The 26,212-nt window shown below is 34.0% G+C and overlaps 4 protein-coding genes and 1 pseudogene across 4 annotated transcripts; 4 read left to right on the forward strand and 1 right to left on the reverse strand.

Moving 5' to 3' along the window:
- On the forward strand, positions 1-3,027 carry LOC142523179 (protein PIN-LIKES 7-like). The gene is made up of 10 exons (XM_075626832.1): positions 1-367; positions 488-567; positions 1,267-1,391; positions 1,463-1,584; positions 1,803-1,967; positions 2,068-2,163; positions 2,242-2,342; positions 2,425-2,477; positions 2,546-2,731; positions 2,811-3,027. The coding sequence occupies exons 1-10, from the start codon at positions 233-235 to the stop codon at positions 2,933-2,935; spliced, it is 1,188 nt and encodes a 395-aa protein (XP_075482947.1). The 5' UTR covers positions 1-232; the 3' UTR covers positions 2,936-3,027.
- Positions 3,028-4,361: 1,334 nt separating this feature from the next.
- Positions 4,362-16,077, reverse strand: LOC142522290 (exosome complex exonuclease RRP44 homolog A-like). Its single transcript, XM_075625571.1, has 24 exons — positions 15,844-16,077; positions 15,590-15,727; positions 15,322-15,479; positions 14,758-14,813; positions 13,459-13,581; positions 13,171-13,301; positions 12,820-13,060; positions 12,158-12,314; positions 11,393-11,633; positions 10,587-10,743; positions 10,410-10,478; positions 9,726-9,851; positions 9,571-9,623; positions 8,997-9,103; positions 8,218-8,272; positions 8,043-8,142; positions 7,334-7,445; positions 6,952-7,072; positions 6,218-6,277; positions 6,014-6,119; positions 5,835-5,930; positions 5,279-5,360; positions 5,130-5,195; positions 4,362-4,763 (listed from the first exon to the last, which is right to left on the reverse strand). Exons 1-24 carry the CDS (start codon positions 15,895-15,897, stop codon positions 4,565-4,567), a joined length of 2,808 nt encoding a protein of 935 aa, XP_075481686.1. The 5' UTR covers positions 15,898-16,077; the 3' UTR covers positions 4,362-4,564.
- Positions 16,078-18,767: 2,690 nt separating this feature from the next.
- LOC142522098 (NDR1/HIN1-like protein 13) lies at positions 18,768-19,505 on the forward strand. The gene has a single exon (XM_075625256.1). It carries the CDS (start codon positions 18,768-18,770, stop codon positions 19,503-19,505), a length of 738 nt encoding a protein of 245 aa, XP_075481371.1.
- Positions 19,506-21,789: 2,284 nt separating this feature from the next.
- Positions 21,790-23,798, forward strand: LOC142522100 (putative protein phosphatase 2C 47; annotated as a pseudogene).
- Positions 23,799-24,267: 469 nt separating this feature from the next.
- LOC142523332 (uncharacterized) lies at positions 24,268-25,011 on the forward strand. The gene has a single exon (XM_075627087.1). The coding sequence runs from the start codon at positions 24,368-24,370 to the stop codon at positions 24,833-24,835; it is 468 nt and encodes a 155-aa protein (XP_075483202.1). The 5' UTR covers positions 24,268-24,367; the 3' UTR covers positions 24,836-25,011.
- The last annotated feature ends 1,201 nt before the right edge of the window (positions 25,012-26,212 follow it).

The following is a 26,212-nucleotide window of genomic DNA, read 5'->3' on the forward strand; positions in this document are numbered from 1 at the left end:
ATATCGAGAATGAAAGTAGAGGGATGAAATTTATACAAGTTCAAACGAAAGACTACCGAAGTTTTTTATGTTGCCTTTTTTTTTTCAATCATCTTCTTCTTTTTACCTGCTGATGGAATTGAATCAAGCTTCTTGTAGAGTTTGTATACGTACATACTAGTTCATATTGGAGGTCGGAAAATCATCAGCAAATATAAAAAAAATCCGAAGAAATTATAATAAAGATCAAGAAATGGGGTTTTGGTCTCTGTTGAAGGTGGCATCGATGCCAGTAGTACAGGTGCTTCTCATAAGCACGTTGGGAGCTTTCATGGCTACTGATTATCTCAATCTTCTCTCCACTGATGCACGGAGATACTTGAACAAAGTAGGCAGTTCCTTTGCGGGTTTCGAACAATATATAATGTTAATTCGTCTTTGATTTTAAATTTATATATATATATATATATATATATATATATATGTTCAAATAATGAGTTTGACGCAGATCGCCTTCTTCGTCTTCACTCCATCGCTGGTGTTCACGAGCCTAGCGGAGACCGTCCGATTCCAAGACATAATCACATGGTACGTATAAACATAATCAATGGAGGACTTTTGCTTCATTTTGTGGTTTCCCACCATGTTCTCATCATTAAACGTATGATGTAGATCATCGACATAATTAAATTGCATGAAATTCACGTGAAATCGTTCTAAGTGTTAATTTTAAGTGACAGATCTCTTACTCAACTCGATCCGTGAAAAAAATTTAATTTTTATATCAAAATATTATTTTTCACTTTATGTATGAATCGAATATATACCCGTGAAATCGTTTAACATATAATCTATTCATTAAAATGTCACATGTCATTAATTAATCTATATTAAATATATTTTACACTCATTTTAAGATCACGCACCATCGAATTCAATAATTTCATCAAGAACTGAGGTGGCGTATGGTATTTGGTTGGACGAAATAATGTTTGACAAAAACTCATGTGAGACGGTTTAACGGGTCGTATTTTGTGAGATATATATCTTATTTGGGTCATCCATGAAAAAATATTATTTTTTGTGCTAAGAGTATTACTTTTTATTGTGAATATAGGCAGGGTTGATCTGTTTCACAGATAAAGATTCGTGAGACCTTCTCGCAAGAGATATACTCATTATGTTTTAGACGTATATTATTCTCGTTTTTTTTTTAAAAAAAGTCAATCAAGATCCTTTTTTTTCATTTAATACATAATATTATTTTATATAAAAAAATATGTGTAGGTGGTTCATGCCTGTCAACATTGGGATAACTTTCTTGATTGGAGGAAGCGTTGGATGGATAGCAGTGAAAATAATTAAACCAGAACCACATATACAAAACCTCGTCATTGCAATGAGTTCCGCAGGTTATTTATTACTTATATTGTTTTTATGAAATTAAATATTACATTTTAATCTAAAAATGATAATTAATCAGGAAACTTGGGAAACATTTTGTTGATAATTATCCCGGCAATATGCAAAGAGGATGACAGTCCTTTCGGAGATAAGACTGTTTGCTCCAAAGCTGGACTATCATATGTCTCCTTCTCAATGGCTGTGAGCTACCTTACACAAAATAATTTATATGTATAATTATATCACATTATCGAACGTTAAAATTGAAATTTGACAATATAAAAATTGCAAAAATACAAAGGCCGAATCTAAAAACTTTCCAAGTATTTATATGATAAAAAATTTAATATACGTTTTCGAACATTACAATGACGTAGAGAGTCTAATTATAATGTCATGTTGTTTTGATAAACATACAGTTGGGCAATTTCTTCATATGGACTTATACGTACCATTTAATACGAAGGGCGGGCGAAAAATATAGGTCAACACATCTTGTAACAGATGATCTCGAGTCCTCGAATGAACCAAACGATGAGAACTCACATCTTCTAAATGAATCCCATCATGCAAACTACTCAATCGTAAGTGCATGGAGTATTTATTTATTTATTAGTAATTTAAATTTGAAAAAGATTGATTTTGTAACTGTATTTGCTTGTATATTGCGTTATGATATGGAAGATTGAATCGATGGACAATCATACATTGTGGGATCAAACAGTGGGAATTTGCCATAAGTTAGGGAAGGAGCTTCTGTCACCTCCTGTTGTTGCGGCTGTGAGTGATTAATTTGTTCATTATGTCTGTAAAAATAGATTTACTAAGACTGATTATGATAAATTATCATATGTTCAGGTGATTGGATTCATATTTGGGACAATAAAAATACTCCGAGACCTGATTATTGGAGACAATGCACCACTCAGAGTCATTGAAAGTTCCATCAAATTACTTGGGTACGTTATACATTTAAATTTCTGTGTATCTAAACTTTGAATTCGCGTACTCGTTACATTTCTGTGTTTCATAAATTCGTAGGGATGGAACCATTCCGTGCATCACCCTCATACTAGGAGGCAACCTAACAAAAGGTATGCTTTCTTGTTAGTGGAAAAAAGGTTAAAACAATTCAACATGAAAAATGATAAACTTGATGCAGGATGGCGAAAGGCGAAATTGAAGCCAACCGTTATAATCGCAGTGATTTGTGTGAGATATGTAATACTTCCCGTAGTTGGGATTGGAGTTGTAAAAGCAGCTTCACATTTCGGGTTTCTTCCCTCTGATCCTCTGTTCCACTTCATGCTATTGATTCAGTTCACTCTTCCACCCGGCATGAGTATTGGTACGTGCAAATTACAGGCGAGATTTGAATTTTGATTTCCGACCAAATAATGGATCATCATCTGTGGTGATATATGTAGGTACGATGACACAACTATTCGATGTAGCACAAGCAGAGTGTTCGGTCCTGTTTCTTTGGACATACTTGGTTGCAGCTATTGCTGTCACCGGTTGGTCCACTGTTTTTATGTGGTTACTGTCTTAAAACCTAAACCAGTTATTCAGCAATCTATATTGTTGCCCCTGTATTTTTGTTGAGATATTATTTCGAAATTTGGAATAGTGTGAATGAATTCCAAAACACGTTTGTAACGCTTTCTTTTAAGAAATGTTTTCTCCCTCACTTTAGCCACATAGATGTGAAAAATTTATTTCTGTAAATTATTGCAGTCTATCTATTTCTGGAGTATGTCTCTTGTGAAACGGTCTCACGAATCTTTATCTGTGAGACGTGTCAACCTTACCGATATTCACAATAAAAAGTAATATTTTTCCATGGATGATCCAAATAAGATATATGTCTCACAAAATACGACCCGTGAGATCGTCTCACATAAGTTTTTGCCTTATTTATGTAAACTCAAAGCAAACCCAAATATATTTATACTTTGATTTTTTATTTTAATTTTTTGTTTAAATTCTCTTAAATATATATTTTTTAAAAAATTAAATTGGAATCTTTTCTTAAATACTCTCATATTTGGGAGAGAATCGTAAAATTGACATATATTTAAGAGGATATATATGTAATTTTTTATGTTAGTTGAGTTTTTTTTTTTTTGGTAAGTATAGTAAACCTTAAGTCAGGCATGTGTAATTAATCCTAACCTAAATGATTACAATTTGTTATGGTCGTTATACTAACTTAAGCGTAATATGTAATTTGAATGACAATTAATTATCGGGCTTTACAAAATTCAAAGAACTTCGACTATACCATATTTTAAGGGAGGATGTCTTTTTTCACGATAACAATAGTATAAAAGTAAGTAAGAATATCAAAACGGGCTGTTGGAACAGATCAGCCCACAACTTGACATTAAACGGGACAGGACGGCCCGGACTGCAATTTTGACGGTTCACTAAATTACCAACTAAACCCAACGGAGCGACCAGCCTACGTTTTTAAAAAAAATTGAGAAAATATTAATAATTTTTTTAATAAAAAATGCTAAAAACATTTGAAATTCTAAAAAAAAATGAAAAATAAATCTTAATCAAATAGTTCAACCAATATTAAAAACATTACTTTAATAGATTAATAATGTATAAAATTAAAAATAAAAATACTACAAAATTAATTAATATTAAAATTCATTCAAAGTCAAATAAAACTTAAAAATACAATTTTATATATATAAAAAATTAAATCATATTTTTGCGGACCAGCCAGGCTAGGCAGTCCAGCCCTAACCCTAACCCGCAACCCATGCAAGCTCAACCTATTTGGCTCGATTCCAAATAAGTTAAGATCTCTCCATTTTGTCCGTCCTATTTTTATGACGGGACAAGTCGACCCATCGGACATCCCAATTTGACAACTCTATAGGTACATATATAAGAGTCTAACAATAGTGTTTGTGTAAGTACACCAAATTTCAATTGTACGAAATGTTGGGATAAGTAAAAAATATAGAATGTTATATATATATATATATATATATATAAAGGGATATTTGATACAAATAATAACAATAAACCCAGTTCGAAAGGAAAAAATGAACCAACCTAGCATTTGGAAAACAAAACTGAAATAATTATAACTTTTTTTTGGAAAGAAGAACACACGAAGGAACAATATACCAGTATTTGTGTGGGGATATGAGCATGTCTTCTATATAAGAGTAAGCTGGAGCTTTGGCCTGTTCGGTTGCGGCTCAACAACCTCCATGTGAATCGTTACCGTTTGAAGCACACCATAACAAACATCACCACCTATCGTTTTGATCTGTTGCTTCTGCTCATCGATCAACCATTCTCCCCCTCCTTTTTGTCCTCTTGGCATCATGTATACAGGTCCTTCTATTCCATATCTGCAAACAATGCTCAACGATCAAGCTATCATAGCAAGTGGTGTCTCAGGGAGACAGATTGCGCCTCCATGGGATGTATTCACATACTTCTGATTGAATCAAAGTATGACACTCAAGTTGCTAATTCATGAATAAATGAAGCACGGTGTAAGCAAGTTAAAAATATCATAAAAGCATATGATACAGTACCTAGTAATATTCCAATTCATCAAAAACTTAAGAAAAAGACCACCAAAAAACAGTAGTGTAACTTTGTTCACAACCCACTTATCTAGATGGTTTAAGCAAGCGAAACAAAAGGATTGTGCGTAAAAATTATCTAATAAGAAGCATAAAAGGCAATGGATCGAGAAACGAGAATCTTACTTTGGCACAAACACTATGAAGCCATTCGATCTTATTTTCACTATTCTGGCCTCAGTATCAGTAGGCCTGCACAAATGTCAATGTTCACACACGTGAGAGAAAAAGAGAGAGTGAGGGAGGGAGAAGATTAGATGATGGCTTATTATTACCTTTTCCTGAAATAAATGAGTGTATGGAGCTCGACTGAGGACCGGCTAGCCATCTGGGCATTTCTATGCCGATAATTCAAATCTGCATGGTATAATGTACATGAGAATAGATAACAGAAGCATTACCAGCACATGCCAACAAAAGGTATCGATAGCAAAGTGTACTCAGAGAGACTGCAATTGTATCTTTGGAAACAGAAAACCTTAAGCCATAAAAAGGTTTTATTTGTGTTGATGAACAAACTTAATGCACGAAAGTTGTAAATTCCTATCCTCAAAATCTACTAGAGTATTGCACAGCAGCTAAATGACTTAACAGGGCGGCGTTTGCATTCACAGGATGGAGAGCAAGTTCTATAAAAAGGTGAAATCACGAAATAATGATCATCAGACAAAATGGAATAAAAAAAATATAGTATCAGGACTATTCATCTGAAATTGAGTGCAGTCCCAAAATTCATCCATAAAATAATAAAGTGATCAGTGATAACACCTTAAAGCACCAAAACAAAATGTATACTTCAAATTGAAGCAACAATTGTGAGAAAGTCCTTACTATCAGCAACAGCAGTAAGCCAAGATCTGTCTTGGAATACATCTGGAAGCCTGAATATCCCCAAGGATGCAGCAAGCAACCGGTGTACCATGACATCTATAAGAAAATAGGGAGTTCCAATATCACAAGTTATTATTGAACCACAAAATGATTAAAAAATGAGATAATTTTTCACGTACCTGCATATCTTCTTATGGGAGAAGTGAAATGTGTGTACAGAGGAGCAGCAAGACCATAATGAGCAAATTCTGGACGGCTGAGATCTCCACTGCAGAAGTATACTGCCTGAAATTGCACATTACAGACGCATGGATACTGAAATTTCTGACAAACCTTAACCATGAAAAGGAATATAAATTATTAAACTAATTTACTTTAAGTACCTGTGTCATGCACCTTGTTGCCAGAATGCGAATCAGCTTATTAAAGTACGGATCATCACCCTGATTTTTTTGTTGGGGGAGAGGAAACCAAGTGAGAAATAATTGTATAAAAACAGCTAAGAACACATGCAATCTAATCTTGAAAAAAATCATTAAATAACGACTGCAGAAGCCAGGTAGGCCACAGGAGAATAGATTAGCAATAGCCCCATTAATTTAAGTGGAATTTATCTTAAAGACGTTTTATTTCGTGGATGAATAACTTTATTAGCTTTCGATCATCCATCATAGATGTCATACATCCTTTGTTGTGAATCATCTTAAAAGCTGATAACAATTTGAAACAACCAGGAGTTCAACATCTAAAACACATACAGTCAGTCCATAAAGGAATGCTTATTCTTTTATTGGAAGGAAATTTTAAGAAATAGAAAGTGCTGTTCTCGGTCCTTTTTCAAGTTCACCTCCCAAGACAACACTCTCCTACATCATTAACTTTAAAAATGTAAATACTGCAAAATCATTACCTACAATTATGATTTCAAATGAGATGTCCCGTGATCATGCACCATCGCAGGGAAGGCCAATGTTTAAGCTTATATGGAAACATTTTCATAAGGTTGTTCTACTTTCACACAGAAACTCGATCACACAAAAAAACTAAGATTTGGTAGACTTGGTGTAAAAAAGAATGATTTTAACATAAAGAGAAACTTCAAGATTTATTAACCAACCACAGCACAATCAAGTGAATCAGCCAGTGCTTTTGAAGATGACACATCCAAGTAGAGACCAACAGCAGCAGCTGTTCGAATCAAAGGTTCAAGCATCTCTTTGGTTGGTCCAGGATGCCGCCTGCATATGGAATAGTCATGATGAGGTAAACAACAAAACCAGTTTTCATCAGGTCTTCCCATGATGTTCAATCAGCAGCTATTATAGCAATCACATCTGAGAGGGAGAGAAATCTGGCTGGATGGGTTAAGTCAATCAATCAACGTAAGCATGAAGATAACGACGGCAAAGTAACACAAAAAACTTTTATCACGGAGTTGAGAAAAATCAGGAAAAACAGCGAAAGAGGATTTGGTACAGGTTGTGAGGCTATAACAGTACCTCAATAGAGCATTGAGAGGAAAATGTTCCAAAATTTTTTTAGCCACTGATATGTTAGCAGCAAGCATATATTCCTCGATCATCTGATTTGCTTCTCGAATTTGATACATACCTGTACATGAATAAACAATAATTATTACAAAACAAGAGCCATAAATCACACTGACGGACAATATTTCGAAATGAAACCACAAGAAAAATAAAGATATAGGGGCACTTCACCATCCATGGGTATTTATTAGCTTTTGACATCACAGGCTCAATCTTGAAAATGAAAACTTTTCAAATTCAATAAACTTTGGTGTAGGCTCTTATGGAGTCGATATAATATAGAGTAATTAAAGATCTTACATGACAAATAAACTTCAGGCGACAAGTTTGTTTGTAAAGTTTTCAGCCTAAAAAACAAATGGCAGCACGAGAAAGAAACTTGAAGTATTGTCCTTTGAAGAGAAAATAAAAATAAGTGCTATTACTTCTTTAAAACATCTGATTGTCTAAAACTAATCAAAGTTGGGAATGCCTACAATGTTATGGTAAATGACAGGGTGTAGGCTTACATGAAAAATTGGCTCATCAAAATACGTATGCTCGGGGAAAACATATAGCATTGAGAGGTACAAAACTGCAGTTCTTGTTTGGGAAAATGCTCATACTTGGAATCTTGCATTCAAATATTTCTCAAAGGAAGCCAAAGGGATCAAAATACCGATATCAAGAGGATCATGAGTTTCAGTATCAATTTGAAATTTTACTTCAGCAGAAGCAAGTGTTAAGGCCCCTCTTTCGATGCGCTTTCGCCTCATTATCTACAAAATAACATGTGCGAATTACAATTTAGTCGCTCCATACGGAAAAATCGGTAATTACAACACTTTGATTACCTTTGCCAGAGCATTCATATTTCGTAAATCTGTGGTTAATGGGTCCACCAAGCGACTGTAATATGAAAAGATTTTTATATAAATGAACAAGGAAACCAAAATACCTTGACGTAGTAAAACAAAGAGAAGCAATATCACAGTGCTGCATAAGTGTTGCATCCCCACCAAAACCATAAAAAAATTAATAAGATATTGATTAAAGATCACAAGAAGCTAGAAATACGTAATAAAAAAAGAAGAAACTAGAAACATAATGCCTGCAAAGAATATTTTTCGATTTTTTGAACAAGCAAAGTAATATTGCTCAACAATAACCACTGGACTTCTGAGTGAAGTAATAGTTAAAGTATGAGTCGGACTTTTCTCAGGAGATCACATACCTTACTTTGGGAACTGAGCTGGTGAAAATAAGGGAAACTCAGATTGGAATAAGGACAGTATCTATGGCAGTCTTTTTTAAGTTTTCTACTGTTTCATGCATTAAATATCCATTCATTAAATTTGGTTCAGGAATCATACAACAAAGTCAATAGAGTTCAAAACGAGTCCATCAGATAGGAACATTGCTACAGGAAGAAAAGATACCAATTACAAAATACGATGGTAGCAAGATACACTTAATGAATTCATATTAAGAATTATATAGGATTGGTAACAAAACAGTTCATCAAAAGAGAAAATGGCTTTAGAAAATAAGAGAAACAATGATAAAATATCTAAGGGCAGTGATACTATCTCGGCTATTTGCTATATTTAAGGGAAATGTTGAATATGATTACCTGTCATCCATCCTTGCCTGAGCCTCAACATAAGATAATGCTGCACATGATTTGATAATCGCCTTGGTGAATTTAGTAGAAATTATCTCTGCTTCAGGAGTCATTTCCTAAATTATGAAGAATCGGAGAAAGTTGAATCAATAGGGATGTGTGGGTTTTACCTCATAAACTATATATAAGCCATTACAGAGAATATCAACAACTATCAATTTCCCTAATCAAAATTTAATAGAACAGAACAATTCCACAGGTTGGGTCAATGTTAGAATGGTATTTATAATATTTTATTGATAATATTTTAAGTTAGTTGAGAGCCCTTCCTTGGGATTGGACATGCAAGCATAATTTGGTTAAAAGCTGCACCAAGTAAACTAACTTTACAAGAAATCTTCAATAATATTTTCTGAATTAGACTTCAGCAACTAAACAATCTTCTTCAGTCTGAAGTAATGATACTGTGCTTGTTGACAATCACAGCATAGCTGGTGGAATGCGTTGAACTTATCAGAACGCTTTGAGAAAGAGGAAACATTTAGCTATTCAAGATCCAATTATTTTGAGAAACAACACATACCCAAATAACAGAAAAGGCTAGTCTCTCTACATCTGCGCGGAGTGAACAAATATCTGCAAAGAACTAACGTTGCTTAGCAAAGATAATCCTTTGGCCAAGTACGCAATATTCACAAAGAACCTCTATAAAACCCCTAGAGTAGACTGATGCAACACCTTCTGTCAAAGGTTTCGGAAGCATATCAATACGCCTCTCAACAAGGTAGACTGAGGTACCCCTTTGTGAAGCCTCATCATCCAAGGGAGTTCCAGGGTGAACAAAATTTGTAACATCAGCAATATCTGATACATGTTATTAAAGATAAACAAGAATTGAACATGCCTTATTTTTATCTTCAGGGGAAACAAAACCTCAAAAACAATTTTTTTGAATAAATCAAGCAATCTAAAGAATATCCAAGGAAAATAGATTCTTATAAACCCTTATATAGATCGCCACAAAATATGGACCACTCTTTATGCTATCTGAGATTTTAAAACCAACAAATGAGGTCACATTCTAGAATCTCTTCATGCCCTAGTGTGAGTAATGAACATCTATCATAAAGTTACCATTACATAATTTTACGGCACAGTAGATAAATTCATGATAAATTTATACGAACCTTAAGGGGAATTCCCAGTCAGCAAATAAATAGGCACATAGGTGGCTTTGCCACACAAACTTGCATTACAGAGTATACAGTCATATCCAAGTCCCGGTCCTTTAAAAGAGAAATAAATAATGAAGTAAAAAGTTCCTTTGCAACAAGAAATCTCCAAGGAAGACTAAAGACAAATAAGGATTCTATATTTTCAATATTAACAAGCAACCAAGAAATATATGTGACCGAAGGATACGAACTCCTACTTCAAAATTTCCACTTGGTAGAAGTGTGCAATGTAACGCATCATCAATATCCCTGCATCCTGAACCAACAGCAATAAGATAGTTCATGCAATGCAATAAACACTGTGGATCTAGAAGCAATATTAAGAGGATTAACATCACAAAAATTTCATGCATTAAGTCAGTACCTGGGGGATCCACACTAAATACGCGTAGATCGCGCAAATCCAGCCTGATTGGATTTGCTACATCTTCTTCAGACACAGACCAAGGTAAGGGTGGCAAGCATGCTAAAACTTGAGATGAGAATGGCCTAGCATCGACATCATTCTCAATGAGCACCACCTGCAGCATAAGAGTACCAGTCAAACACAGTGATACTGCCAAAGGTACTCCTATTTCTTGATATCACATCTGGTCCTTTTGTGTGTGTGTTTGGAAAGGGGGGGGGGGCGCCGTGCAAAGGAATACATAGTTCAAAGAGTTTTCTATAACAGATTTTGCAACATACAGTACATCTTCAAAGAGTTTTCTATAACAGATTTTGCAACATACAGTACATCTTCACACGTATAATGTTTTCGTCAATTCTCCTAATCTTCAGTTTTATTCGTTCTTTAACGTGGCCCCAACAGTTTTTCTCTCCAATAATTTTCCTCGAAGATATCATATTATTTTGGCAAAGCTTATTAGTGAGCATATTCGTCTAATATGTTACTTGATTTGTGTTTACGAAGACCGATACACCACATTTACTCTGATAAACACCAATTTGGTAAAAGATCTGTTATTTCATGTAGAAAAAAAAGAGCAAAAGCAGTAGTTACTGGAGAATATGATAAACTGAACTGTAGACACACAGATTTATGATCGAGTCCATGGTAGAGATGCTCCAGGTGTGGAAAGATAGCATATGTGAATTAAATCGATAGCAAGCAATTAATATTTGCATGATTCTAAAGTGATGGGTGGTGTAAAAAGCAGTACAGCGCACCTCGCTTTCAGTATCTCTGTCACCAATTTCCCCAACTGTTCTTATGTAATGCCCAGAAGGGTATCGAGATAAGCGATCCCATGAATCAACAGCAACAATAATTCTTTTGTCTAATAGATTCCCAAGTTGTCGCGTTTGTACACGTATCTTAGGAATTCTCCGATCTTTGGAAACAAATAGAGCGTGGGCAATACCACCATCACCTGCTGGCATTGGCATAGGGTCTAAAGATCCACAATACCTGCACAGAAAAAAGTTGACGAATTAAGTACAAAGGAAAGAACAGATGATAGTGTGGGCAATTGGTTTAAATTTTTCCATGCGCTTGAGTTTGATATTATCTACAACAGGAACTTCCGTCATTGTCTCAGTTTTAAAGGTAGTGGATGATAATGGCTTCTTTCTAAGTTTATGGCTTCTTTCTAAGTTTAAGAATGTAATAAAGATAAATCTTTTTCTTTCAACCATGCAGAGATCTACAGTTTGCCCTCTATAGCAAGATACGGATGTCTGTTCAGGCTAAATGACAAAGAATAAACTACAGTTAGGCTTGAGATGATGGGATGGCATTTGTCATGGGCACTATCGGTTGGATCATATACCGAGCGAATGACCATCACTGGAGAATATGGGCCTGTTTTCCTCAGATTCAGAAAAAAACAACTTTACAGTATTTGAGCAATAGTTGCACAAGTTTACATAGCATGATTGAAGGAATATTTTCATGAGTAGAAAGTAACAGGCTGAGCCTATCATCCTACTTACGAGTGCCAATTCCGTTTGATAATACCAACAACACGCCCAGATGGACGAGTTGGCATAGCATTCTTGTCCCCAACCGAAACTTGCGATATATTTGTAACTCGAGGAGCATCATCAGCACTAACTGGTGCTAAATGAACATCGTCTTCCTCTTCTTCCTCTGGATTACAAAATGAAAAAGGAATAAATAGAACAGTTTGTGACAAAATAGGGAAAATCCAAATGAATAATGCTAGGCCATTTTAGAATGCTCCTCTACACAAAGTAATTAGTTTCTACGAATTGGCTCAATTCTATTTATATTTGCTAAAACATTAATTTATGTCCATTAACATTTGTTCGACTCAAATTGTGCTCAGAAAACATGATAGTGAAGTACAGCCAATTTTCTTTTTTCAAGAAGCATGTTTGAGCATTTCAGGGGATTAAAATATTTTGGCAGCACAGTTCATAGGAGTGACAGCCATTGCAGATATTTTAGAGCCTGATCTTGTTATTATATCATCTAAAAAACCCTTCCAATCATTACTAATCACTAGCATAGTGGTGCGGAAATTATTCGATTTGCCGCCATCGTTTATATTATTATGCAGTATATATATATATATATTTTTTATAGGAAACATATTATGCAGTATATTATAAGCATGAAAAGGACTACAAACCATCATTAGCTATTGCGAGAGATTTCTCATCGTGCCATTGATCTTGAGGCAAAAGCTCCACAACCACTATATCGCCATCAAAAGCCCTATTCATGTTTGTTCGCCCATAGATGATAATTTCATCACCAATACTTTCACTCCCAACATAGGCTTCAAAACGATTGTAACGGTTAACCCGTAGTTTCCCTTGGTGATAAATGCCACAATGCAATCCAGAAGTAATTTCAGACATTGGTTTATGCTGCATGGGATTCACATAAATGAAAGAACTATCAAAGGTGCAATTGCATTTAAGATGGTAGAAATCAGCCAAAAATTATTCATAAAGAGAGCATGGTGATAGCCTACAACCTCAGGATATATTATTTTTCTCTTCGCAGGCCTCAGATCTTCCACATCCTCCATTGCAGCATCCTCAGTTAGAGGTTGAGCAATCAGGTCGAGCAATGCTGGCTGACCAAGAGATTTGACATATGACTCAACTACAATGAGCATTAACTTCATAAATACATATATATTATATAATGATCAAGCAAAAAAGGACTCTATTTTGATATTGTAGAAGTTGAGACAGCCAAAGGCAATCTCAAGATGATCAAATGGATTCTAACAAAATCATGTTAAATTGTTAATAAATACCTGTTTCGGCATTAATTCCATCCTTTATGGCCTTCCTCTTGTTATCTTTATCATTTGTAATAAGTAAGACTCGCACCAAATTACCAAGATGATTCTGATACCACTGGGCTGCCACCCTGATAGCTGAACCATCATTTCATTGACAGATAAGAAAATTCCACAATATGTCAAAACTACAAGAGCAATATTTCAACACAGTTACAGAATTGTTACACAGTTTTAAAAAACCTACCTGAATTAGAACAAGAAGTCCAGCCAATAAGTTAATCTAGAGAAAAGAAAAGTACCTTCACCTTGACCTAGATATTTCAAGAGAATTTCGGAATCATGGTATATAGGTAAGTAACATTATAGTAGAGTATACATTAATGTCCACTACTTCATGGTTCTCAAAATAATTGCAAAGCTTGTACTCAAAATCATCTAAACAACAAGAAAAAAACACATCACAGTCATAGAAATGATAAAGCAAGCTGAAAAACAGGGAATCCTGCACAAAAGCAAAGCAAGCCTTATAAAGGCCTTTGGATAGGGCCAATCGGTCATCACAAATTCGGCAGACGGTTCCAAGATTCTCAAAACTGAAAAGAAACATCTTAGTCGAACATGAAGGTCCGTTCTTTTTTATCAAATATCAAAGAAATAACCTCAGATGTGCCCACTGGTACTGCAAAGAATTTGTAAGGAAATGGATGGTGCATGATTACATAGAGGCTTTCCTTCAAGGGTTTCGAGCTGGTGAAGAAACCTTCAGCCTTTTCCTTATCATCGGTCCACTTTGTTCCTATGTTCACCATGTTCTGCTTAGGCATATTCTGTGTTATTTTTGTTCGATATCCAGCTAAGTGACTATTCTTGATTTCATTTTATTTCTTGGCCTAAGGGCGAGATTAGATTACTTAGTTCTCTCATATCCCCCAAAACCTTACATGTCTTCTTGGTTTTGCAATTTGTGCATATTATCTAATCCATTTGTCTCATGGCATCTTATGAGGCTGGCTCCATATAACTCCACAAAATTACCACAAAGTATGAAAAAAGATATACAAATATTTATATATTAGTTAAGTCAACATAGAAAAGAAGATTTGTAAATTTAAAAAATAAGCCATTAAAAAATTCAAAAAATTCTTTAAAAGTATCTAACATTATTAACATAAAAAGAACAATAAAACGTAGAAAATCTCAGATTGCTAACTAATATTATCTGATAACTGAGAGAGCTGCCAACACAATCAATAGGCAATCCAAAAATGTAGAAACAGGTGTGTCTTTAATTAAGCACAAAGATCAACATACCTCTGTCATTCCTGTCATTTGGAGTTTCACCAGTCTCGATTTTCACAAAGGTATCCCTAGATAAAAATAACATGAATTAGTAAAAATGACATTATCAATATCATGTGTTTAATTGTAGTATTGAAACAAACAAGAACAGTTTGAGAAACCATGAGACCTGTGATGTAAAGGGTATTTCACTGTTAACTATATACGTGTCACTACTTTGATTCCTCGATAACTAGTGGAATACAAGAAGAGATCAAGAAATTCAATACTAAACTTGGGGCACTCTGCAATTTTTTTTAATGAATTCAGGCCCCATAGTCACCTTCTGTCAGTCAAATGACCAAAAAATGATGCACATTAACCTTCCCAACCAAAAAACATAAAGTAAAACAATAGATAAAATACTCTTACATCTGTATCGTAAATCATTCAAAAATTCCAGCTATGACAGCAGTTTATGGTCAAGAACTATCAATTGATCCAATAGAGCACAAAAAGAGTTTAGGCAAAGTTGAGGATGAGTTAATAACATCATCATCCGATCATGGCTAAACTAAAAATTAAAATTGAACATACTTGTGGTATTCATTGGAAAAGACAAAAAATCTCCTCTGGGAGTTGCTGCAAAGCGCTCTAAGTCTATTATATACTGCCAGATTCTTGTTCTTCACCTCCTCCAACACTACGGATAGAATTACGACATCATCTAGAGCTGGATTTTCCAGTAAATCAATCTAACGACAGAGCCAAAGAAAATAAGCAGTATGAGCGAAAAAGTCAGAAACTTTCCGTAAATGGTCCTAATTTTTTTCCTTAAAACAAAGAAATAATAATAACAGCTTACCTGATGGAGGACAACATTAGAGTCCACGATGAGAATGGTCGAGGCAGTCGAATTGAAGCGTGCTGTCGAAATGTCACAGAGTTTACAAAATGGAGCACCGCAGTATATATCATCTCTCAAATAGTGTTCTCTCACCACCTGCAAAGCAATTGGTAAATCAAACCTAGTTTATGGGAAATCAGCACGAACTGAAGAGAAACATAGAGAGGAAGAGGGAGAGCGAAAAAAATCAGAAATTAAGGTTTAGGAAGAACCTTGACAACTTTTCCTTGCTTCGTTTTCTTGACGAACGACTTGCTTTGCAGCATTCTTAAACTTTTTCGACAATTAATATCACACAGTTACTTAGCATATAACAGTATCTTGATAATGAAGAGTTTAAAATTTAATCGAATTGAAGCATCGGACAAGAAGAAGGGCGGATGGCGGCGGGCGGCGGCGGCGGGATGCACAGGGAAGATAGGTAATTTGTTATATTCTCTCTCTAAAGTAAAAATAAATAAATTCCCATAAAATCAAATATTCGATAAACTTTATATCTAAACTATTGTAAAATAATATCCTTCCAATTTTTATAAATTGTATTTTACAAAATTTTATTAAATATGTTAAAATTATTTAAATATAATATATTTTTTGGACATATTTAATATTATTTAATATCCTTAATATTATTTAATATATTTAATATCTTCTTCGTTAAAATCATGCTACTTATAAAATCTTTTAATTCTTGTGTAACTCGTATTTTTTATTCTAAAAAAATAAAATATATATTTCAATTTTTATTTAAAAACCATATTTGGAGAGCATTTTTAAAAAAAATATTATTCAAACAAATATTTTAATTTTTTTCGCTTACAAATAACTTACTATAATTGTTCAAATAACTTATATTTTTTTTAATAGAGAATTTGTATCTAACTTTAAATAATATTTTTTCAGTAAAATTTAATTTCATGTGAATAATAAACTTGGGACGTGCACGGTGCATATACAAATACATGAGTAATTGTTTCATTTGTACACGTTTATATAAATATTTAATACTGGTGAAATCAAATATTTTATTATAATTAAAATTTTATTTGACATAAGATCTGTATTTATTTTATTTTATTAAAGTTGAGGACATGTATTAACCACCTAGGAAAGACACTGACTTTTTCTTTTAACTTTACCCTTATATGATACTGATATTACACTTTTGTTTTTTTTTAAATTTCAACACACACTTTTATTTTTATTTTTTTTATTTCAGCAATTCAAATATCAATTTAGTCCCTCCATAATTTGCCAAATTTCACTTTCGTTCATCGATAATGATAAAAAAGACTGTACACACATGCATCGCGTGTACAGAATAACTAGTCTTAATAATAAGTAGGGGTGGATGCCGGAATTTTGTTCAAATTATGATTAATATAAATCACAAAAATATAACTTGTATAAAGTAAAATATGAGCATAAAAGTTAAAACATTATCATCAATTCATAATAATTCATGATTAAATCATTTGATAAGTTATTAAATATATATATACCACCAATAAAACTTATAATTGATTTTATTAAATTTTATTTGATTAGTTTGTTTTTTTAATTAAATAATAAGGATATTACGCTAATTTTATATATTAAAAAAATTGAAGGGCCTCAATGATATTAATCTAAGATAATTTTTTTATTGAAGTAGTAATTCAAACTTTTTTTTCAACATATAAAGATGCTTTTAATTTAAAAAAAAAACATTTATTAATTAAATAACGAATTAGAATTGGACTTGTGTAGAAAATTTTAAACTTTTGGACACAATAGAAAATTTTAAAATTTTGATGCGATGAAAATAGTTTTTATTTTTTACTATTTTGTCTAATTTTTTTTATCCATTAATTTTTTAAAATTTTGATTTTGGTAAAATAATTTTTAATTTTCGACTATTTCAATGAAAATAGAAACATATCAACTAAAATTACTGATGTGACATCTAACAATGTTGACGTGACATTAAAAATTAACTGACGTATCATCATATGTCAGTCACCATTTGGACCAAGATTTAAAAGTAAAGTGTACCAAAATCGAAATTTTAAAACTTAATGGACCAAAACAAAAAATTGGACAAGTTAATGGACAAAAAAAATATTTTATCCGATAAGTTTTAGTCGAAAGTTTTTCGAATACAAATTTTCATTCAGTCTTGTATATTTGTCTTGTTGTATTTTTTGCAATTTAAATTATATTCTCATTCTATGCAATGGTAAATCAATATACTCTCGATTTACAAAACAAAGACTAAAATTGGCAACAAAAAAAACTTGAAATATATGGTATTAAATCTCAATTTTGACTATTAGATCACTAAAATTACAAAGAGTCTAACAACGATAAAATTCCATATTGATACTAGTTATCTATACTACTATAAAACATAAAACCATATATGATAGAGAGTATTTTCTTTAAACATGATATTTGTATAAAATTTTGTGAATAAAGATATAGATATTGTTATGACCTATGACAATTTTTTAATTCATGATAGATGGTAATTCTAAGTTGAGTAGGTCTCTTGTAAGACGGCCTCACGAATCTTTTATCTATAAGACAGGGTCAACCCTACCGATATTCACAGTAAAAAGTAATATTCATAGCATAAAAAATATTATTTTTCATGGATGACGCAAATAAAAGATCTGTATCACAAAATACGACACGTGAGACCATCTCACACAAGTTTTTGCCTTCTGGGTTAATTGATATTGGACCAATTAATTCTAAAGCTATAGATAAAGACTTAGAAAAGACGATGCAAAAATAAATTATAGAATCAAAATTATAAAATCATATAATTTAAGGCCACTTTGTGCGTCATGTGACTTCTATTAAAATTTTAATATTTTATTAATATATATATATATAATTATTAAAACAAATAATGACACAAAAAATTAATCATTTCAGTATCTCAGAATTAATAACATTAACCATTGGTTCAATTTTAAAACTTTTATGGCCTTCTCCTCTCGTACCCACAAAAACCATATCCCACCATTCTCCAATCGATCTCCACTCCCTATTCCCATGCATGCAAACATTCTCCAATATTCCCATACAAAAAATATACACCGTCGCTTCTGCCTCTTTTCCTAACCAGACCACCGCTCCTCATCTTCCCATGGAGGAGCGGGATGTCCCACCACCGGCCAACGACCCCGGAACTTATGTGGTTCAGATCCCACGCAATCAAGTCTACCGCATCCCACCACCGGAAAACGCCCGTATCGTGGAGCAGCACACCCGTAACTTCCCTCAGAAATCTAGGAAATGCGGCTTTTCGCGTATCATTTGTTGGCTTCTTCTCATTCTCATCCTCCTCGGAATCGTGGCCGGGATCGCCCTTTTAGTGCTCCGTGCCACCTTGTACAACCCCAAGTCGCCGGAATTCGAGCTCACACAATTCCATTCCAAGAATTTGGAGCAACCTCTCCCTAATAAGACCCTCAGCCACACCCGCCCGCCAGAATATGACATCACGCTGCACGCAACAAACCCTAACGGGAGGATGTCCTTTTCCTTCCTTGGAGCTGGAAAATCTTCTCTTGTTTTCAAGAACAAGAAAATTGGGCACGGAGGGGCTCCATCATCATCCACAGAAGAACCCAATAACCCAATCCGTATCCCGATTGCACTGTACGGCTGTGGGGCGCCACTAAGAGAAGCAATCAAGAAAAGCCTGGCCGATACAGATGAGACAAAATCCATGCAATTAGAGATCGAGACATCGATCGAGTTCAACAGCTGGGCGAGGAATGAGCGTAAAGATATCGTGATCACATGTGATTTTAAGGTGAAAGGCTCTTTGTTGAAAATTCCCAAGGTTTCGTCTCAAGAATGTCGAACCGTGTGCAGCTAGCCAACTTCAGCCCCGTCGAGGTACATTCCATGCTACACGTACACCATGATACAGTAAATTTCGTGCGTATAATTTATGTAGGTTTCTTCTGCACATGATACAATGGCGGGGATCCTGAAGTGTATATGTATGCTGGGATAAATATCTTCTGATGGCCACGGAGCTAGCTACGGGGTGTGATTCTGGTCAAATATCGGTGATTTAAGTAACATTTTTATGTATGTATCGATCATTTTGAGATCATGATATTCAAAGTTTAGCTCTCAAAAAAATGTGTGGAAAATGGAAGATATATATAGGAGTAATTATACTGGGATAGTTATTGTTTTATTATTACTGGTTTGATGTTTTTAAGATAGATATATACATCATGCATGCATGCATGAACGTTGGTTAGCTTCAAATTATGTAATTATATCTGGTTGTCTGTGGTACTGTGAGATTATATTATTTCCCACCAAAATCTTTACAATCTTATGATCATATTATTATGTTATAACAAACTTTTTAAAAAATTAAATGATGGTTATAACTTATATATATTCATCAGATCATGTTTATTCATTAATATTATCTTGCTATAGCAATCCAATTTCATATTATTTTATGTTGAAGTTTAAAAAGTTGCAAGTATCGGGAAATAAATGGTTAATTTTGGTGGTTCTGATGATATACAATCACCCTTATCCAAAAAATAACATTATGACTAATTTGAACTGAGTTTCATTAAAATTCACCTCACTGAGACCATCAATATTCCTGTAACTCAAATGATATTTAATTTTTATTGGTTACTCATATATATATATATATATATATATATATATATATATATATAATATATGCTAGCTAGTAAGCACATTTTTTGCCATAATAGTACTTAATTGTATAATGAAAAGTTTTTCTTCATAGTTAATATTATATATATTTGACAAGTTTGGATAGATTACTTATTTGATATTCACACACTCAACTAAACTCAGCACATTTTTAATAAAAAATTATAGTAAATAAATTATCGAAAGGACCCTGTAATGTTTCTTATGCAAATTAAAACAGATAATTCTAGGTCGTACCAAAAATAAAAAATAAAAAAAAAAAACACATTAACTGCATGGTTTTCGTTCTCAAAATACCCTTTTTCTACTTGATTTTGAATCAATTTGAAGCAAATACTATATACTATTTAATGGCTATGAAAGTTGAGGGGGGGAGGAAGGGTTTAGTTCTCAAACTAAGGAGCTTATTCGAACAAAAACAAAATCTATGGAACTTATGAAAAATAAAAGTAAAATTAGTTTCTAGCCTAGGTACATAAAACAAATATTTTAGAAATTACACAAAATCAAGTGAGGAATAAAGCAATAAAGAAAATTGCAGTTTTGGTTGTGTTTGTATCTTTGCGATTTTGGTAATTTATATTATCATATTTCAATATAAATCTTGCATCTTCCAATTTTTGGCAATTTTAGTTTTTTATCGTAAGTGTTTATGTGCCACTATACATGTCAGTGACACTTCATCGCTACATTAGTGTCACGTCAGCAACCAAAATCATAAAATGACAAACATACAAAAATTTCCTTTGTTTCATAATTTTAGAATTAAAAGACATAAATGTAATAAACTTATTTTTTAATCGATAATAATATTTAGGTGTCGTTCTTGTTTGTTAAAAACCTTTCTCTCTAATTAAATATTATGATTTCTGATCAAAATAAACAATAAAAATTCGATGAGAAACCCAAATTTAAAAGTTAATAATTAAAATAGACAATATAAATGTTCGAAACATTTTATTAGATTCAATCGATTGAAGTGAAGCAACTCAGTCTCCCTATAAAAGTTGCGACGAAAGTAGTATTTGCCATTTATAGGCCATCCCTCTCCATCCTCTCCTACTGCCATTCTTTGTTTTCATTTTCTTCTCTCCTTTTTTTTTTCCGGATATTAGTTTTCTCTTTCAACTTGTCATACACTCTTCTTCAGCTTCTTAATTTCCTGGCGCATGCATTTTTTAATATGCTTAATTTGTACACAAAACTGATTATTTTCTTCTGAGATATTTTTACATGTATCTTGTATGCTTCATCTTGTGCCTGGTTCTTCTTTAAATGTGATATAATGAATGAGTTCTGTGTGAATTCACAAGGTTGGAGGCTGTTATATTACTAGTACCAGTTTATAAAAAGAAACAAAGAGGTGTACAGTTTAGAAAATATTAAGGTTGTATGCTGTTATTGTGGGATGGTTTAACTTTTTGGTGTTGAAGGAAAAACATTAAATGGCTGGGTGAACAGACTCATCATCTTGTCAAGCTAGATTAGAAAATGGGTTTTGCAAAGAAAATAAAAAATGTCAAATTTTGAAAAGAAAATCCAAGAAAATCATGATGAAGGCGGCCAAGCCAAAGTAGTACTGCCACCGGTGATGAGGCATTGCATCAGTCATGAAACTTTGGCCTATACCTTTTCATTGGTGAGTAAGTACTTGATTTCAAAGGTAAGTTTTTGTTTTGAAATGTGGGGTGTCATTGTTATTTGGATTGACGTAAAAAAAATAGATTCGAAATCTGATGGAATTCACTACTCTTTAGATTGCTTCCAATCATATTCACTAATATTGCAAGTATTATTTGTGGCTTGGTTATTTTTTTGGATTAGTTTTGATCTTGTATGATAATGTTAAAAGGTCGTTTTACTTCGGCATGTCACAAGTTTTCGGTGTATTTGGAGTCTAGCTTAGATTATAGCCTGTTTGAGATAAGGCTTGCTTGATTTTTAGTAAGATTTTATATTCGATCTGAAGCATTTTTGTCTTGCATCACCACATGGAACGAAGTTTAATTTATTTGCATGTTTAGAAACACACAACTGAAATTGGTTTAAAGTCACCGTCATGAAAGGCTTCTGTGTTTCTACCTATGTATCGTTCAGGAAGCTGCTCTGAGATAGGGCCAAAGACATTTATGGAGGATAAGTAAATTTGTGTAGATAACCTACATGAACATTTTGGTACAGCTAATGGCTTTCCTTCACCTGGAGCATTCTATGGGGTATGTAACTTATTTTTTAGCTTACATTATTTCTTCATGTTAAATGGAGAAACCTTGTATAATATTCGCGATAAATAATTATAATTCTTGAACAAGTTCACCAAGCCGTATTCATATCTACCTCAATTTATTATCTTCGGACATCTTCAACAGTCTTGTTTATGTGTTCGATTCACAAATTTTTAGGCGCTCTTATAATATGGAAAAAAATGAGCTCAAAGAAACCACCTAATCCATATCATATGATTACTTGAACAATTTTTACAGTGTGGTTAATTTTTTCAGGTTTTTGATGGTCATGGTGGTGTTGGTGCTGCGTCTTTTGCTAGCAGAAACATTCTTAACTTCATCATCGAGGACTTACCTTTCCCGGATGGGGTTGATAGAGCAATCAAGAATGCTTTTGTGAAAGCGGATCATGCGTTGGCAGATGCCAAAAGTATTGATCACTCGTCTGGGACCACCGCTCTGACTGCTATTATGTTAGGAAGGTAATGAATCGAGCTTGTGTTACTGACATTATCCTCTAATTTGTTTGCAACTTTAAATTATGAAAATATATTTAGCCATTAAAATGACTTGTCCACAATATTGCCTTGATCCTTGCACTTCCATTCTTTATTTGTTCTGTTACAATCAGGACAATGGTAACCGTTAATGCTGGGGATTCTCGAGCAGTTCTCGGGAGAAGAGGGAGAGCAATAGAATTGTCGAAAGATCACAAGCCCAACTGCACATCTGAAAAACATAGAATAGAAAAGCTAGGGGGAGTTATCTATGACTATGATGGCTATCTCAATGGCCAACTATCGGTAGCACGAGCTTCGGGTGACTGGCATATGAAAGGTGCTAAAGGTACAAAATGGCCCTTGAGCTTAGAGCCGGAGATAGAAGAGGTGAACTTAACCGAAGAAGACTAATTCTTGATAATTGGCTGTGAGTGTGACGGTCTATGGGATGTCATGAGTAGTCAATATGCTGTCACCGTTGTAAGGAAGGCGCTGATGATGCATAACGATCCTGGGAAGTGCTCCCGAGAACTTGTTCTTGAGGCACTCAATCGCAACACATGCGATAATCTTACGGTGGTTGTGGTCTGTTTCTCTCCTTATCCTCCACCTCGTGTTGAGAATCCTAAATCTCAGAAGAGGAGGAGCAGAATGATGTTTGAAACCAATGGAGTCACCTCAGATGAAGGAAATTTTGAAGAAAGATTTGCAGAAAAGTACTATATATGAGTAGATTGTTTAAGTTCACAGCCAATAACGCATCATTCTACTAGTTGTAGTCTTTCACCAACTAATCGTTTGCACATACAACTTTTTCTTAAAATTTGAGACGAGGTTCGAGTTCAATTTTAATTATAACTAACTTCTCTCTTCGAGTTCAAAACATTATGTTGATAAATAATTTATTGAGATTTATGATTGAATTTTTTAACTAATAATCAATAATAATTTTTTATATAAAAAAAGATGCACTTGAAAAAATTGTGTTAATTGGTGATAGACGGGGAAAAAGGAAATAAAAGTGGGTAAATTTGTAAAAGTTTAACTATTTATTTAAAGAGTAGGTGTCTTGTGAGACGGTCTCATGAATCTTTATCTATGAGTGGGATCATCACTATCGATATTCACAATAAAAAATAATACTATTAACATCTCACATGAGTTTTTTTCTAATTTAAAATGATCAAAATTAAAAAACAAAATACCGCAATAAAAGTCCACAGTAAATCCTAAAGATTGAAACCCACTTGGGATCCCTGCTCCGGTAGTGTGTCACCCTGCCCACTGGCATTCCAACAATGTCTACGTTGAAAGAGATTCTGATCCGGCGGCCGGTGGTGGCAACCATCCGCCTCACCGTGCCCGCAGGCGGAGCAAAACCAGCTCCGCCGGTAGGGCCGGCGCTAGGTCAATATAGGCTGAATCTGATGTCCTTCTGCAAAGACTTCAATGCCAGGACCCAGAAATACAAACCCGAAACTCCCATGGCCGTGACCATTACGGCTTTCCAAGACAACACCTTTGAGTTCACCGTCAAATCCCCCTCAGTCACGTGGTACCTGAAGAAGGCGGCTGGCATCGAAAGCGGCAGCAGCCGGCCCGGTCACGTGAGCGCCTCTACGATCACCCTGAAACACGTGTACGAGATTGCTAAGATAAAGCAGAGCGATCCTTACTGTCAGTACATGTCGCTGGAAGCGATTTCTAGGTCGATTATCGGGACAGCGAATTCCATGGGGATTAAAGTTCAGAAGGAGCTTGATTGATTTTCGACATGTGTTTCCAGTTAATTGGTGGTTGAAATGACTGTGGGATTCGCGTTATTTAGTTTTGCTTCTTTTTTCTGAATTTGACCGATTTTTTTGAATGATTAAGAAGCTTGTTGGGATTTCAAACTTTGTTTCGAATTTTGCTAAACTGGGTGAAAAAAATTTGAACTTTACTAGTTTTTTTTTGGGTGTGTTTGTGTGTTTCTTGCAGCGTGGAGGTTGTGGTGGTTGTTTCTTTGTATAGGTTTTGCATCCAAACGACAAAGATATTGAAAGGAAGAAAAAACATAATTGCTCGAATATTTTGGATTGATGATTTTTTTTTCTAAATACAGAGGTAATGATTTGCTCTGTGCTGTAATCTTGTTTTACTCTTTGAGTTGGTGGATCTTTGTCTTGTACCTGCATTCTGAGGTGGTGTTGGAAAAGGAATTCTTTGGGTTACAATTGGATGAGGCATATTCAAATATTATGGAGTATGGATCCTAAATCATGGATCATAGAAGTAGAAGACTGAACTTTGAACCTTTGTTTTATGATAGTTCGTGTTTGTTATTCTGAAAAATCTATTCTTCATCATCTCTAAGACCAGTCTTTGCACCCCACTCTCCATTTCTAAGACCTCTTTGTCTCCCGAATACGCTATTAAATAATGGGGATTTGGTTTTGTGGTCAGTTAGATTTTCGTCTTAGAATGTTTTAATTTGAGATTGGAAAAATTTATATCCCTTAGTTTATTTGTTCGTCGAGGTTAACTTAATCTAATTCCAATGTGATATTTTTTACAAATGTCTGAAGTTGTTTACTTAACTGTGCTGGATTTAAAATCCTTGTGAGCTACTTAATAATCGAGTGTAATGTTGCTTCTACTTGTATCAAACTAGTTCAGGTAGTTTGGTTGGTTATAAGAATTGTACTGATGTGCTGTGCGGTAGTGTACACTGGTTTTTGAAATCTGAATCTCTCCATGATCCGAGTCATTTATTACCACCGAAGCCGCGCAACAGATGAATCCTTGTTGATTTAAGATTTCTATGGCTCTGCAAATTTTTGGGTTTGAATTTTTGGAGGTTTCGGCTTTTTTGCGAAAATCTTTCAAGTGTACGGATTGTGACCAGGCTTAGGGTGCTCATTAGTTTTCGAGTTGATGAAATTATTTGATCATTGTTTTTAATGAATGCTTCCGATGATAAATTTGTCATTCCCGGTGGCATGTTCCGAATTGGTAAGTTGTAGCAAAAACAAACAAAATATTTATCCCCCTATTGATTGTAAGATAAAAATTTAAAAAGAAAGAAAATTGTAGAAATGATTTGTTTAGCTCTTCACTCGGGGTTTTGCTCGTCATATTTTCCTTGTTATGGAAGAATTTAA

The sequence above is a fragment of the Primulina tabacum genome, chromosome 13 (assembly GCF_025594145.1).
Source record: "Primulina tabacum isolate GXHZ01 chromosome 13, ASM2559414v2, whole genome shotgun sequence".
NCBI classification, from domain to species: Eukaryota; Viridiplantae; Streptophyta; class Magnoliopsida; order Lamiales; family Gesneriaceae; genus Primulina; species Primulina tabacum.

What these genes read in the sequence shown, in the direction of transcription:
- LOC142523179 (XM_075626832.1), top strand. Translation starts at nt 233, where the DNA reads ATGGGGTTTTGGTCTCTGTTGAAGGTGGCATCGATGCCAGTAGTACAG. An exon ending in CACCTCCTGTTGTTGCGGCT is followed by an intron (nt 2,164 to 2,241) that starts GTGAGTGATTAA and finishes TCATATGTTCAG; the next exon opens with GTGATTGGATTCATATTTGG. An exon ending in TCCACCCGGCATGAGTATTG is followed by an intron (nt 2,732 to 2,810) that starts GTACGTGCAAAT and finishes TGATATATGTAG; the next exon opens with GTACGATGACACAACTATTC.
- LOC142522290 (XM_075625571.1), bottom strand. Translation starts at nt 15,897, where the DNA reads ATGCTGCAAAGCAAGTCGTTCGTCAAGAAAACGAAGCAAGGAAAAGTT. An exon ending in TTTTCCAATGAATACCACAA is followed by an intron (nt 14,814 to 15,321) that starts GTATGTTCAATT and finishes ATTTTTATCTAG; the next exon opens with GGATACCTTTGTGAAAATCG. An exon ending in TCCGAAACCTTTGACAGAAG is followed by an intron (nt 9,624 to 9,725) that starts GTGTTGCATCAG and finishes AGTTCTTTGCAG; the next exon opens with ATATTTGTTCACTCCGCGCA.
- LOC142522098 (XM_075625256.1), top strand. Translation starts at nt 18,768, where the DNA reads ATGGAGGAGCGGGATGTCCCACCACCGGCCAACGACCCCGGAACTTAT.
- LOC142523332 (XM_075627087.1), top strand. Translation starts at nt 24,368, where the DNA reads ATGTCTACGTTGAAAGAGATTCTGATCCGGCGGCCGGTGGTGGCAACC.